Here is a 15,367-nt window from a genome sequence, read left to right on the forward strand (position 1 = left end):
GTTCTGCCAAATTCCTCACTGGAACAGCCAGCTGGCCAGCCAGGGTTGGGGCCAATTAGGCTACCCAGACGAGGTGAGGACCAGGGTCTGGCCTCAAGCACTATGTGGAGGGTCCTGCGCAAACCTTGATGCCTCATTCCCCTCTGAGCCTGCGCACCTCAGAAAATGAAAGTCCCAGCATGCCTCTCTTCAGCTGCGGGCACAGAGGTAAATTTAACTGTTAGGATAAGACTGGTTTGCAAGCATGAATGTCTGAGGCAGCAGAAATGGCATCATGTACCCTTTGAACCACGTCACGTGACCGCATTGACCGCTTGTTCCACCTTGTCCTCCTCCATTGCCGCAGTGCCGGTCTGGCCATTCTGCCACATGCTACGGGGCTGCTTTCAGAGCTGGGTGGGCTGCCATGACCCACTGTGCTCCCATGTGTGCATTCTAGTCATGGCCTCCATCTTTACCAGGGCTAATTTTACCTTCCAGTCTGGTCCTGCATACGGCTACGAGAAGAGGTGGAAACTGCACAATTTAAACATGGGTCCTAGACCACGCTTTATTTGTATCTATTTTTTAAACCACAACCTTCATTACCCTTGAGACCAAGGGTGGCAAGGGCAGGCGAGGGGAACCAAACGTAAAACAAAGGCACTGATAATAGCATTTGAGATACTGTTCTGTAAGTATGTACACTGGTTTTGAAAATCAACTAATTTAAATTTTAAAAAACGTAAAGCAGAGGGTAACAGTTTAGGTTAATGATTACAGAGGTGGGGTGCAGCCCCCTTTTGAGGTTGTGGGAGGAGAGAGAACCTCTCTCTGAGTCTGAGCTGTCCCTGTATTTCTCTAACCGTATAACATGATGTCTGCCTCTCAGTCTTATTACTGAGCACTGGAGCTGTGCAGCAGCGGTGGGCCTAATTATGCAGCAGGATTGACTAATTTAGAAGGCAAGAAATGACAAATCAGGCATTTATGGAATTTCAACACATAATAATAATACTGCATGGGCAATGTTTCACCTCATTAGTACTCATGTACCACCTGAGTACGGCAATCAGTTACAGAAAGGCAACGAGTTAAACTTCGCAAAGAATCTGGCACACCACCATGTATGGCACGTTTTAAAAAAATATATATCTTTTGATTTGAACCTTTTGCGCTCAAAACATGTTGTTGCTTGCTGAAATCGCCTAATTATGCGACAGATGACGGATTATGTGGCAAGTGTGGTATGTCCATAATTATGCGGAACGGCCTATGCATCAAATAATTCCATTGTCGCCGGAGACACCCTTATTCCTCTGACTTCATGTCATGTACTTCCTACCCAACCTCCCAACTCCTACCTTCTCCTGCAACCCCCCTCCCCTCCCCTCCCCCCCCCCCCCCCCCCCGTCCAGGAGCCTAATGCGGCCTACTGTAACAATAATTGAAAGAAGACCCCTCTATCGCATGGCTCCGGTCTCCTTTGCTATGATCCCTCTTTTCCACGTCCCCAGCACTTTGCGGGTCTTTCCTCTCTCCCAGGTTGCACCGCGGCTCCCCTGACCTCTGCCGCCAGTCGTTGCACGCTCTCGTGCACACACTCTGTGCTGCTTCCTGTCTGCACGCATACATGCCAACCCTCCCGATTCAGGCGTGAGACTACCGATTTGAAGGCTAGTCTCCCGCCTCCCGATTCCTGCAAGCAAAAACCCGATTCCTCGGGGTTTGTTGACAGGGCGTTTGTGTGAAGTGCTAATTTTTCCAGCAATAGTCAAAGTGGCCATGCAGGGGCTCTCGATGGGGTGAAAAAACAACAAAGGGTCATTAACAAGGCAATAGTCTTTTGAAGACCTGTGAAGTAGGGGGGGGGCGTGTGTGTGCACAGGAAGCTGTTTTCGGCTGGGGTGTCACACAGGGGCGGGGGGGGGAGGGGGGGACAACACTTGCATCACCCTCTCAGCCTGCCATTGCGCTCCATGCTTGTAAAAGGTAAGAAAAAAAACGTACATTTGTGTTTCAAATGTCCAATCCTGCAGCAGCACACTTCCAAAGCCCATACACGCCAGTAACCCGATTTGAAGCCCCATTCTCCCGATTTTAAAAAAAAAATCTCCCTCTTTGCTCTTCTGAAATGTTGGCATGTATGTGCACGTGCTGCGGTTTCCCAGCTCAAGTCTGGCGAGGACCAGATAGGCTGCGGCGCACTGGTCTTAGCCAGCGCGTGGGCGTCGAAACAGGACACGCACTTCCTTGCTCACGACTATATTTTCAGTCACGCCTCTCTGGTTGAGGTTCAGACCTCACTACCAGAGGAAAGGGCTGTGAGAGACTGAAGCTATCGATTCTGGTGGCCAGTATGTTGGCAGAATTTAACAGGAAAAAAAAATTATTTGAAATATATGCTTAGATCATGCCAGTAAAAATGAATGCAAAAAGCAACAAAATGATGGAAGGAATGCACGAATTAATCTCAGCTGCTGGTGATCATATATGGGTGCATTTCTGTCCGTATGTCGGCTACTGTATCACGAGAGAGAGACTAGCCACGTGCAAATCAGTCTTGGGCCTGCTCCTGGTAGAACAGGCCAGCCCAGACCAACCAAATGCACATCAGTGTACGGTTCTTCTCCAGCCCAGCCTGGGCTGGTAGAGCCACAAGAACACGAGCAACCCCGCAGTAGCATAGCAAGGGTGCCATGGGGCCCCCTCTGCAAGCAAGACAACTGGGTTCTGGGTTGATAGTAAGAAAAAAACTACACTAATTAGATCAAAGTGTGCCCCTCATACTCGAGTGCCACTGCACCTGCTGCCCTATCAATAGCTACGCCCTGCAGGCCCAGACTGGCTTTGACCTACTTGCTCCTGGTTAGTGACACGCAGCTATGGCACATTAAACACAGAACTCGCGTCTGTTCTACCCCTCGCTGTTTGGTGGGGGCGGGGGTACTGTAGCAAACAACAAATATGGCAGTCGTCAGTGGCTGATATTAATACAAGCTTGCTTTCATCATGTCGTTATTTATTTGAGTGGAAACAAATGTGATCCAATAAAAGAGGAAAGGATGCGGTCTAACGGCTAGAGCGGTCGAGCTCGAAGCTGGGAAACCGGGTTCGAGTCTCGGAATCTGGATTCTGGGCAAATCGCTTAAACCCCCATGCCTAACAAAAATTAATTTATATTCATATGAATACATCTAACTTCAGACACATCTATCTGGACTTTAATATTGAAGATCACAGTACAGCATTTTCTCGCTGGCTCAGGATGTTGAGCGCTTGTGCAGATGTATGCTATGTTGAAATTCAATTGGTGTGTTCAAGCAAGGGTCATGTTCGCACTATATAACCCTGTTATATTAAATATATAAACCAGTTGGCCTTTGCATAACAAATGTTCTCATGTCTGGTACTAAAGAAACTGAACGTGCAAGAATTGTGGATAGGTTAGCCAGTTCGGTTTCAATCCCAAAACAGGGAACTTAGCCTTTCATCCTCCTGGAGTTGATAATATGAGAAAGATTGAGTTGAGCAATAATAGCACAATTCCTTTCATGGCCTGGGAGCTCGCTGCGAGTACCATACAAACGGTATATACACTAGATGTCTGGCTGGTGCCGCACAGAGCATGCGCATGGTTTGCACACAGGTTTGAGGGCAGCTTGAGAATGTGTCTGGCGAGCTGTGGCACGCCAGGGCGCGGGCGTGTGCCATCCTGCGTCCCGCGGAGGCTGCGAGGCAGGGTGGGGAAAGCGGTTCTACCAGTATCACTTCTGTCTGGACCGGTCTCGTCCCACGGAAACGAATGAGGGCAGGCCAGGCCACGCGCCAAAGAGACTCAAGGACAGGCTTCATCATAACGAACTCAAGGACAGGCCTCATTCTGAGAAGAGCAGGCCCGGTTCAAGGAGGCCCGGTTCAAGGAGGCTCAAGAGCAGGCCTCGTTGTAATGGACACAAAGACATGTCTTACTCAGGCATCGAGGATTGCCTCCTTCAGAGGCTCACAGACAGGCCTTAGAGACTAAAGGACAGGCTTCATCGTAACGCACTCAAGGACAGGCCTAAACCAGGGCTCCAGAACTGGCCTCGTCTGAGGCTCAAGAGCAGGCCCGGTTCAAGGAGGCCCAAGGACAGGGCTAGTTGTAATGGACTCAAAGACATGTCTTACTCAGGCATCGAGGATTGCCTTGTTCGGAGGCTCGAGGACAGGCCTTGCCCGAGGGTCAGGACAGTCTTCGAAACAAAGAGGGTTGGGACAGGCCCTTTTCACTGCATAGTATAGGTGATTCTTTAAAAAGATGTAAGGACCAACCTAATTGAGAACTCTGGACAGACCTTTTTCAAAAAGGCTCTAAAACGCAGTTTGATAGAAAATACTACAAAGGGCGAAATCAACAGAACAACAGTATTCACTAAACTACGCATGAGTAGAGCTGGAGACATGCTGGCCATGTTGTGTCCAGCAGGCTAGTAGTAGACAGACTGACCGCGCCTGGTTGTCCTTATTTGACGTTTGTTAAATGTTTCTGTGACGAGGCAGCACTAATTAGGGCAAGGCTGAACATCTTATGGTTAATATTTCCTCACAATATGGTACCATTCTGTTTTTCGGTGTTTTTGTGATGCACAACATTTCATCTTGGGGTGTTCAGGCAGAGTGGTGAAAACAAAGCGCTCTGTTTCCAAACAGTGACTCAAACCCTCATGGGATTTCTTTTTCTGTCAGGAAGTGAAACTTATTGTTAAGTCGGCAGCAGCCCCAAGAAGCCACGTACTACAATGTTGATGTCTAGCACAATGTGCAGTGTGGTTGTGTGTAAACGGTCATACAAGATCGAAAGGGGGTTCAAACCCAGTAATATGGGATAACTGAAGGCCTGTCTGTCTCTTGACAGGGGCCAGTCTTGTTTCAACCCTCACAGACGGAAGTCCTATCTCTTGACAGAGGCCAGTCTCTCTTCAACCCTCACAGACGGAAGTCCTATCTCTTGACAGAAGCCAGTCGCTCTTTAACCCTCACAGACTGAAGTCCTATCTCTTGACAGAGGCCAGTCTCTCTTCAACCCTCACAGACGGAAGTCCTATCTCTTGACAGAGGCCAGTCGCTATTTAACCCTCACAGACTGAAGTCCTATCTCTTGACAGAGCCCAGTCTCTCTTTAACCCTCACAGACAGAAGTCCTATCTCTTGACAGAAGCCAGTCGCTCTTCAACCCTCACAGACGGAAGTCCTATCTCTTGACAGAAGCCAGTCGCTCTTTAACCCTCACAGACTGAAGTCCTATCTCTTGACAGAGGCCAGTCGCTATTTAACCCTCACAGACTGAAGTCCTATCTCTTGACAGAGGCCAGTCTCGCTTAAACCCTCACAGACGGAAGTCCTATCTCTTGACAGAGGCCAGTCTCGCTTAAACCCTCACATTAAGTCCTCTCTATCGGCAGAGGAGAGTTTGGATTTAATCTTAACAAACTGAATTCCTATCAGGAGTCGGGTTTGCTCCGACGCTTCCGGTAGAGTCGTCTCTTTTTTCCTCTCCCTCAGCCCACAGGGAGTTAGTTGTGTCTCTCGCACTCTCCGTCTCTCTCAGGGTCCACCCTCCATCGGCCCAAGGCTGACTCTCTCGTTCTCCCCCAGGATTCTCGGTCCCTCCCTCATCTACCTACGCTACACCAGTCTCTCCCTCAGGGAGGCGGCTGTAGTTTGGGCTCTCTCTGAGGGCTGTTTCGGTCTCTCGGGGAGTGCACGCCTGTCTCCCCCCAGGCAGGCTCTCGCCTCCCGCGCGGTCTCTGCCTGTCTCCTCCCTCGGTCACGCCTGTCTCGCCCGCAGGGAGTGTGCGATGCGAGGGGAAGTGCTCTGACCGCGCTCCGCTGACAGCACCAGAGGGAGGCGGCCAGCGCTCCCTCGGCGGCAGGCACCGGACCTCCCTGGGCTGACATGACGGGCTGACCCTGCTCCCGAAGCGGACCCGTGGAGCGGACCTAGCCGAGCCGAGCCATGATGAAGAAACACCTGAACCGCATGCGGCAGCTGACCAATCACACCGCGGGCAGGTAGGAGCTGAGGGGGTTACTGCGCCTGCTGCGAAGGTGTTTATGCATATATGCCACTGGACCCGATTTAGGCAGTAGGCTCCCGATTTAATCAGCAAACCCGGCTTTCTTTTAGCTCTCCCCAGCCTGAAATCGCCTTTGTTTCTATAGAAATCAATGTGGGAAAATACGCGGCCCCGATTTTTTGTTGTTGGTAAATATCCCACTTCCCTGTTGTAAAATGTTGGCATGCATGTTTACGTAACTTTCGTTTAGCAGGGCTCCCTCCCAGTATTCGTGGCTGAGGGGGTTAAAGTGCCCGATGCAGAAATCTGTGTGAAACTTTCAAGTCACGTGGACCAGAGCTAGTAAGGTATTTGAGGGCACGGGGTTAATGTGCTGAAAGCAGAGCTCTGTGTATGAGGAGAGGTCACAAGTTGAAATATGTTTAGTCGGTATTTATTATGCTCGTTGACTGTGGACCCTGGCACCGTTGTAGCTCACACCTCAGTCTCACCTCGGCGTACACAGGCTGACAGGAGCATATGGTGGCCTTGGCGTGAGAGTCCAGGCGAGGGGCAGCTGTAGACACTGTCTGATTAGCCAAGCCAGAGATCAAAGTAAATACAGAAAGGGCGGCCACAAATAAGACACCCTGCCAACTATTTATTTCTCTAGGAGGGCTGCCTAGGGCTCCTTGTCATGTGCTACTGCTGACCCAATCTTGTGTTTTTTTAATTCCCCGACATTTTGTATTGACTGGCTTGTAGTTGCAAGCCTCCCTTTGTAATTGTCGGACTACAAGTCCCAGAATGCAGATAGGTGCTTGGTAAAAGTCAGACCTGGTTGATGATGTGGTTCACTTATAACCTTTCTATCTCATCTCTCCCACCTGACACTTTCCTTCTCCCACAAACTCTCTCTCTCCTTCTTTCTATCTTCTTCTCCCTCCGTCTTCCCCTCACCATTAATTGATGCTTTCTCTCTAACTGGATTTTCTCCCACCAGTCTCAGTCTTTTCCCTATGGCCACTTGCGTTTCCAATATACCAACTGTCACGATGAGTATGACCAGGCCACCTGTTTCCTTTTTGTAGAACTTGTTTTTTTACTTTTCTTAATATGAGTGTGGCCAGCAAGTTCCAGCACGCGCTGTTGGCAAAACACCCGGATTCCTGAACCCTCGTATCTTGGCTTAGATCTGTTTTACACCTGCCTCTCTCATACTTCATAATGTGTGAGATCGAACCACCTGCCCGCCTTCTTGCTTACAGCTTTCTCTCCACCTTATTTCTAATCTACCGTCTTCACTTTTATTGGTCACTGTGCAGCTCGTTCCAAGTTTTCTTCCTCAGTCCGCTGTTTTCTCCCTTTCATTATTCTGCTGCCTCTTCCACATTTCTCTTTCTCCTACTTATTCCTGTGATTTCCCTTCTTTTTCTCTCCTTCTGTCTCACGGCTTGCTTCCTTCACTTTCTTGAGTCTCTTTTCTGCTCTCCCAACCTTCTCACTCCCACACGTCTCTCTCACTGTGTCTCTCTCTCTTCTGGCTCGCCCACGTGCCTATCTCCGTCATAAACTTCTCCCACTTGCCGCCTCCAGCTATCTGTTCTGTTTCACCTTTTCCCCACAACCCCCCTGCAGTGATGTCATGCAAAATGATGGGGCTATCTGCAGTGTGGTGAGCACCCCCACCCGACTCGGGTATCTTGGAGAATTATTAGGCCCTACACTCAATTGTTTTAGGGACAGAAAGGTATGCACCCCCAATGCAGGTGTTGTAGGTGTCCCCGTTTATACCTCTTTGGCCCCCTTTCTCTCACCCTTTGGTCTCCCCAAACTCACTTCCTCTCACTGTCCTACTTTCTCGCCCACCTCTGCCTCTCCGACCTCCAGCTCGCTCTCTTTTCTATTTTCCTTTCACTACATCTCTACTTCTTTTGGGAAAGAGGGGGCTGCCAGACCATTAACGCCAGGGTTGTGTGAAAAAAGGCACTTTATTGAAACAAGTGCATTTTACAACATAACCTTTTCCTTTGCCTTACAAAACTATAACCTCACTATACATCTTTAATCACCTACGATAAACTACCCCACCCCTAAATTAACCCTCCCCATAACAACTTCAAACCTGAATAACATACTTGCATCAGAGCTGCTCAGATGTTAGCGGGATCTCTAAAATCCGTTCCCTTTTCATACCTCAACTACCCTTTGAACCTCATTGCACTTCCTACCTAACTTTGAACTTCCTATGTCATCCAGAACTTCCTACCCGTTCCCCTTCAGCCTGAACGGGCACTGACAAACAATAAACTTCTGCAAATCATAGCAACTTATCAGCCAACCGCTAGTGCACCAGGATCAAGCGACATCTGAATACATAGCTTCCCCTGTGGCTGGCACACAAAATGGAACCCCTATATCTGTTGGGCTACACATCAGCCCAAAACTAGTCCAAAACCCACGTGTGGTCCTCTGGACTGCACTACTTCCCCAAGAAAACCCAGGGGGCAGACCTCCTAGTGGTCGACTGCCCCCAAATCCTCAATTTCTCATGTTAACTAAACTGGAGACCAGTGCGTAGCTTAGTCGGTGAGATTTAGGGGGTGAGAATCTCGTATTTCCCAATTAAACATGTGCAAAAAACCAACACAGGCATAGCAGACCCGATCCTGGGCCCTCAGACCCAACTACCAAGCCAAGTAAGCATTTATTTGAGGGGGCTCTCACACCCCAAACACCCCTCCTGAAGCTACGCCCGTGACTGGAGAACCTGTCTGTTAGCCACTCATACCCTTCACCTGCCTCTCGGTCTGCTTACTTGTATGTCTCCCCTCCCTTTCTCCTCTTCCTCTGAGTTCACTTTTACTTTCGTAGTCTGGAAATCTTCATTATATCCAATTTGTCTTCCTCTCTTCTTCTTCATGAACAAAACTTTGCTCTTCTGTGTTTAAATCCCTCCTAAATTAGCCTGAGTTTTAGTATTAGTCAATGGGGAAAATTAATACTCCATTATTTTTTTCACTTTCTCCCTCTTTCTTGTTTCTAAATGTTGCCATGTATGATAGTGCCACCTTAAATGGAGCCTGTCAATTAGAAGGCACTGCCCCGTTACAACATCCTGCCCATAAAAGAGGACCATGGATCACTCACTCCACCCTGAGGGATGAGGAAGAGTAGGATTCGGTGTAATGAAGATTACCAGTAGATAATCTGGGCATTACCACTACATTCCCATGTTCAGTCTTCTTTACTCACTCTTTCTCGTCCCAAATGAGGCAATAGCGAGCCAAAAAGTGAGTATATGGTACAGATAAGTAGTGCGCAATTCAGTGAACAGATGTCAGTGCAGACTCCCAAAAACAGAATAGCTTAATCAGTCAAGAAGGGAGCTAAGCTAAACACAGCAGTCCCAAATGAATCCACAGACATCCAGTTTGAAGGGTGAAGTAAGGTGTGCTGAGAAACCCATGTAGCTGCACTTCATATATCAATCATGGAAACACCTTTGCATTCTGCCCACGAGGTTGCCATCCCTTCACAGAAGAGGGAAGGTTAACCCTTGAACTAGCATAAGCAAAGGCAACTGGGAAAGGAATCCATCCACTTGCAGCGAGGACAGTAGGCTTATTCGCTATATGTCCAAGACCAAAGACACAAACGGAGCATCCGTCTCACAGTATGGCTCAAGGCGGACCAAATAAATTCTAACTGCCTGATCTACATTGAGCAAATTAAAAGGTGGATCAGCAGTTTCAGGCTCTAACGTAAAATTCAAATTTTTTTTTATTTGATTCAGACCTCACAAAAGATCAACAAATACAGATATTTAAAATTATTATTCTTGGGGCATGAATAAAACTATTGAATTTCTAATTTAAATGATTAATTAGTACTATTTTATACAACATATTTTATACAGTTAATAGAAATGCTAAAATTATAAGATTTTAAAATAACATCAAAAAACGTTAAAAAAAATGTAAACAAGAGATAACAGACAAATTCATTAGCAGCAGAGTTACACAGCAAAATTAGATCTTAAGCTAACATGGCATTGTATCTTAACTGAATAGGCAATATCAACCGTCGTCTAGCCTCTACCAAACTTGGGTTGGGGCAAATTAATAAAACATGATGCAGATCTTGTTGGCCGCCTTTGCATAGATCACATATGCCTTTAGAATTATTTGTGCCTTCTCACTTAGCTATAAGAGTTGCCACTTAGCTATAAGAGTTGCTAAAGGAAGAGTACCCAATCATAAGAGGAGGATACAACGCCTTGCCCCATGCTCTAATTGGAACTGTAAATAAGGCTGAGATGTTTTAAATACTAAGAGCTAACATAGATAAAGCAATGTTCTGAGAAAGGTTTAAACGGGGTAAAAGCTATATACTTAAAAGAAGTAGAGGCGTATAACACTAGCCCTTTAGGGACTAGCCTCAAGTGTTGCTCCGAAGATAAGAGTCTAAAATCCCCCCAGTCATCTGGTAGATTTGTTTACCACCAACATCGCCACCTTTCAGTTCACAACTTTCATAACGGGCCGCCACAAAAAATTCAAAAGAAGCACTCATCGGAACCCTAGATACTGAGAAAGATCCAAGGAAAGAACCATAGGCTACACCCTAGTGCAAGCCAGTTCAATCCCCCATAAAACATGAGAAGCATAGCCCTCAAAAGAGGGCAAAGCCTCCCAAGGTTTTTAAAATGTACAGATCACTGTCAGTTGGGCACAAAGAGAAGAGGTAGCCAGCCCTAACTCAAAACCAAGTCAAGTCAACCGTAAGCGGGCAGCTGGCTGACGGACAGGACTGGCCACTGCTGTGTCAGAGAAGACAGAGGAAGATCCTGCTCTTGCCCGACTGTCATAACTTGGAGTACAGACAACCAGGACGTGTGGGGGCAGAAGATGGGTACCAGAATAATCAAGGACCTGTTCCTCCTGATTTTGGTCAGAACCTAGAGCAGAAAAGAGATTTGGGGAAAGGCCAACAATTTCCCCTGAAACTACTGAAAGGAAAGAGTGTGCACTCCTCCATCCCTTTATGCAAAATACTGACTTCAGAGCATACTTTGGAGGAAACATGTCCACCCAAGACAAGCCCAAACTATCTATTGATTTCCTGAAAGACCTCGAGGCTGAGAAAGACGTCCAGCGAGGATGGGGAGGCTTGGCTCAGGCAGCGGGCTTGAGCATTCGTTCCCCATGGCAAGTAAGAGGCCTGTAGAATGCAAGCGAGTCTCAGCCCATGTCAATAGGGTTTGCGGCAGGAGAGCCAAGAAGGGTGATTCCCCGTCTCCCCTCTGGGTGATTTAAGATCTTGTAACATGGTTGTCTGTCTTCACCACATGAGCCTTCCCCTTGATCTGCACGGGAAATGTTTGCAGGCCCACCCGAATAGCCTTTCAGTTCTCTCTAACTTGAAGACATCTTGGGCCCCTGAACAAACCACAGTCCCTGACCACGCTGTAATGTTAACCAAGATACACACTGAGTGTGATTGTGCTCCAAGTACTTCTAACATTGCAAAAGAGCGTGCATTGTAACCCTCTATATTTATATTGTGTCAAAATATCGCAAAACGATGGTGGTATCTGTATTAATTCTAGCCCTGATGAATCCGCAGGGATATCTCCCAGAAACGACAAAACACGGGTTGGCTAAAGGAAGGTCATCTGAAGAAAATAAACACAACCATTGAAGACAAGACAAAGAACTCTCTTTCTCTCATTACCAGTTCGAACTGTTTTTCAACGAAATTGCAACTGATTTGAATGGCGTGTGCTTCATACTATTATTCAAAACTACAGACTCTGAGCTGAGTCTAGAGTGTCCCTCCTCCTCCCCAACCCGATAGACTGGCACAGCATCCTTTTTCATAAACGGAGGAAACGGGGATCAAAGCTTGATCCCTACACCGAGACCGGCTTTCAATAACCACCACTGGTGAGAAAGAATCAATGAAGGAGGCAGAGTCATAGGGAGAGCATAGTTCTGTGAAACCAGATCCTGAAGCCCCAAAATGTGCTGGTCTAGAGGCTTGAGATTGGATCTGGCCTTGGGGCCCAGGAACAGGCAGGCAGGCTACAATCTTCTTCTCTGACATGGACCCTGTTCAGCCTCAGGAGCTGCTTCAGCCAAGTTCTGAGCTTGAGGTCTTGGCTGGTAGTAAAAAAAAACCGCCCCTCCGAGGTATCACAGTACTGATACAGTACTGATGAACTCCCTCAGACAGCAAATTGGCATGTTTGATTTCTTCATGCTTATTCACCTAAAAGACTGGAGTACTCTGCACTCCATGCCTGTTTGTGCCAGAAACAGGGAAAAAGAATATGAATTGACAACTGATTGCCCAGCTAAAGATACACCTGCACCCCTCTCGGGAGCAGGAGACCCACCAGAGGTTCCAAGACCTTTCAGAAGACTCACTGGCCTTCAATTCAGTTGAAGAAATGATAGCAGGAAGGGTCTTGAGGGGATGACCACCCTTAGGAAATTATGAACTTCTGGGTGGAATGGCACTTCAAAATAGGCATCCATCAGAGCTACTGATGTGTATAAAAATCTGGTGGGCAACCAAGATTAACGTGTAAACGAAAGAGTGCTGGCACCGATGGCTCTGCTCAGAAGCCCGCTGCTGGTGAAACTGAATTTCGGTGCACCGAATTCCAAGGTTGCGTAATCCTAAATCCACCATAGGCCTCTCCAGTCCACTACCGGCCCGTTTATCTCACTCTCGCACTTTCCTGCTTTCTCCCTTTGTGATGTTTTTTCTGTCTTTCTCTTCCTCCGGCTTTCTGCTTTGAATTTCTTTCCTTCTCTTCCTCTCGGGATATTGTCCGATGAGGAAAAATAAGTACCAGTCCACAAAATGTCAGTGGCCCGCAGAGCCGTCAACCAGCTCCAATTCAGTACTAGCGGGTCAACAGTAGTTATGATCTCCTTCAGAGATACCAACAGAAATGAAAGATCCCAGATAGAGAGGTTCACTCTGATTAGGTTCATTATCATCCAGAATGTTCCTCTGGGGGGTGTGGGGTTCAAAATCAGATAGGGTACAACCCCTGACCCTAGTACTTCCTTTGGTACAGATGTGATTTCTGTTCTGCTCAAAATGGCCGCTGTACCCTTCTTTAAGGTGCGGCAATTAGGCGGCACCTTCTAACGGGTAGGCTCCAGCTGTGATGAGGTTATGTTGTTTTCATTCTGCCTGCTTTACCTCCTCATTTGTAAGGACTTAGAAAATGTGATAAGGCAGTGTGGTGTAAGATGTGTCCTCCAAGCTGGTTGTCAGTTAATGAGTCATGAGTGATCCTTCCTGTGTTGCGAAAGATGTCGTCTCATTCTCACCTGAACATAGTTCGTATCATAGCCTTGCACTTAAATCATAGGGTGTGACCCATTATTGTGTAAATCTTTTCCTATGCTGACGTACCACTTCCATGACATCATCATGCATAGGTTACATACCATACTCACCTGGTAAATACTAGAGACAGGTTTTCCACCACTTAAAGAGTATCACATCCTAGGCCTCATTATCTCTGGTCTCAAGTCATCAAATTACACAAGAACAATTTGTGGTTCCTTATGAAAACATCGACTGAAAAACCAAGCGTTGTAAAGAAATAAATAAAGACCTAAAATCGCACATACAGTTATACTGCCCTGCAAAAATCTGTACCTGTTTTCTATAAAAAAAATCAACCAATTTCACCCACCTTTTTTTAAGAGTGGTGAATTTACTATTTAATTCTAGTTCTGACATACATGGGGCATATGTTTTATTGTGGGTTTAGACGTAAGTCCCATTTTTATTTACAGAGCTATGTGTGTTTTTTTGAATCTGCATTTTTGCAGTGTGTGCTTTTCAGTTTGTTGGCTTCTTGCCAGGTGGTTGGCAGTGGTGGCCAAACATTGTCTTCTGCCTGCAGAATCTTGCATTAAGTGTCTTTTTCTCACTCATCACAGACTAGGGAGCATGTGCTATCAGTAGTGAATGGCTTTTTGGCAGTTTTTGCTATGGTTTGTTTGGCCGTCATCTGTTTTTTGCAAATTTCTGTGTAAACCCTGAAAATTTCGATATTTTTTCAATATGTTCACTGTATCGTCCATATTCAGTTCTTTTTCAGCTGCCTTCCATTGTTGGAATAGTTTTAGCCCAAACGCTGCTAGTATTCGGTGTCCCCCTAGCAATAATGGTCGATAGATCTTGTGCAACATTTTTTTAGATTTGCTAACCCCTAACAAAATCAGTTCTTTATTTTTTACTTTCCATTCAGTTACCATCCTATCCGAATTTCTTTTTACATTTTTATCCCATACAGTTTCTGTGTTTTTACTTTATTATTTTTACTCTTATACATGTTTTTGATGTATGAGGACAAATGAAAACGTGATTTGTGAAAAATTGAATTGTATGTCATAGATGTGAAGCAATTTTACTGTATTGAAAATATTATACCGGTCTACTTCTGACACCCTCAAGAACCTGTGACAGAGATGCCCAGGATGAGGACAAGTGGGCACGATCCATGCCATATTTTCAGGATGTCCAAACAAACTAAATTTACATACACTGATTCTATATGTCTATTATTTTCTCCTTCACCAGCTAACCTGTCTACTTCGATGTACAGCACTCTGATACCCTGACAGGTCTTGTTCACGCTATATAAAACTTTTCAAATATATAAAATAAATACATGTCTACACATACTGAGTGGTTATCCTGTTAATATTGCATTCACTAGTCTCTTTGGGATTTCGACTGGATACGCCTCTTCTGACACACTATGTGTTCTGTGATAGAATGGCCCGTATGGATCTATGTGAGAAGGATCTGTGGCAGATTTTCAAGATATCTACATAGTCTAAGTTTACATACAATTGACACAAATGGAACTCATTTGCTTAGTCTGTGGTTATTCACAAAATCTGGCACAGATCTGGTGCTAATGGACTAACTTTGAATGATTCTGTGAAATAGAGAACTAATTTCTGTACATTGCATGTAACATTGGCTACTTCACAGAACTCGGTAGTCTAACCAGGGGTGAAATGTACCCTCTAATAAGCTCCCCGTTAATGGGTTGGTTTTGAGTGGTGTAACTACAGCCTCAGTTACACGCCATACTTACCAGTTGGGATTGGGGTCATGCATTAACCAGTGATATTAACCTCTTTGCTGGCCAGTGGTTCTTCATTCACTTTAGTTCGGACAAAGTCTTCATCTGGGTTTGGCCAGTAGGACAGTATCATTGTACCCTGGCATGGAGGCTCCAAATGCAATACACATTTGCCATAGAGCAATTCGGAGAGAGAGGCAGTCAGTGAGCGTGGTGTATA

The 15,367-nt window shown here is 46.3% G+C and overlaps 1 protein-coding gene across 1 annotated transcript in view; it reads left to right on the forward strand.

Annotated features, from left to right (window-relative positions):
- Positions 1-5,645: 5,645 nt before the first annotated feature.
- The window catches only part of SH3BP1 (SH3 domain binding protein 1), a 235,619-nt gene continuing 225,897 nt past the window's right edge, over positions 5,646-15,367 (forward strand). Inside the window, exon 1 of the mRNA XM_078684037.1 lies at positions 5,646-6,033. Within this exon, the coding sequence (XP_078540163.1) occupies positions 5,978-6,033 (56 nt within the window). The 5' untranslated portion in view covers positions 5,646-5,977. The remainder of the gene's footprint in view (positions 6,034-15,367) is intronic.

This window comes from Lissotriton helveticus, chromosome 1_1, assembly GCF_964261635.1.
Source record: "Lissotriton helveticus chromosome 1_1, aLisHel1.1, whole genome shotgun sequence".
Lineage (NCBI taxonomy): Eukaryota > Metazoa > Chordata > Amphibia > Caudata > Salamandridae > Lissotriton > Lissotriton helveticus.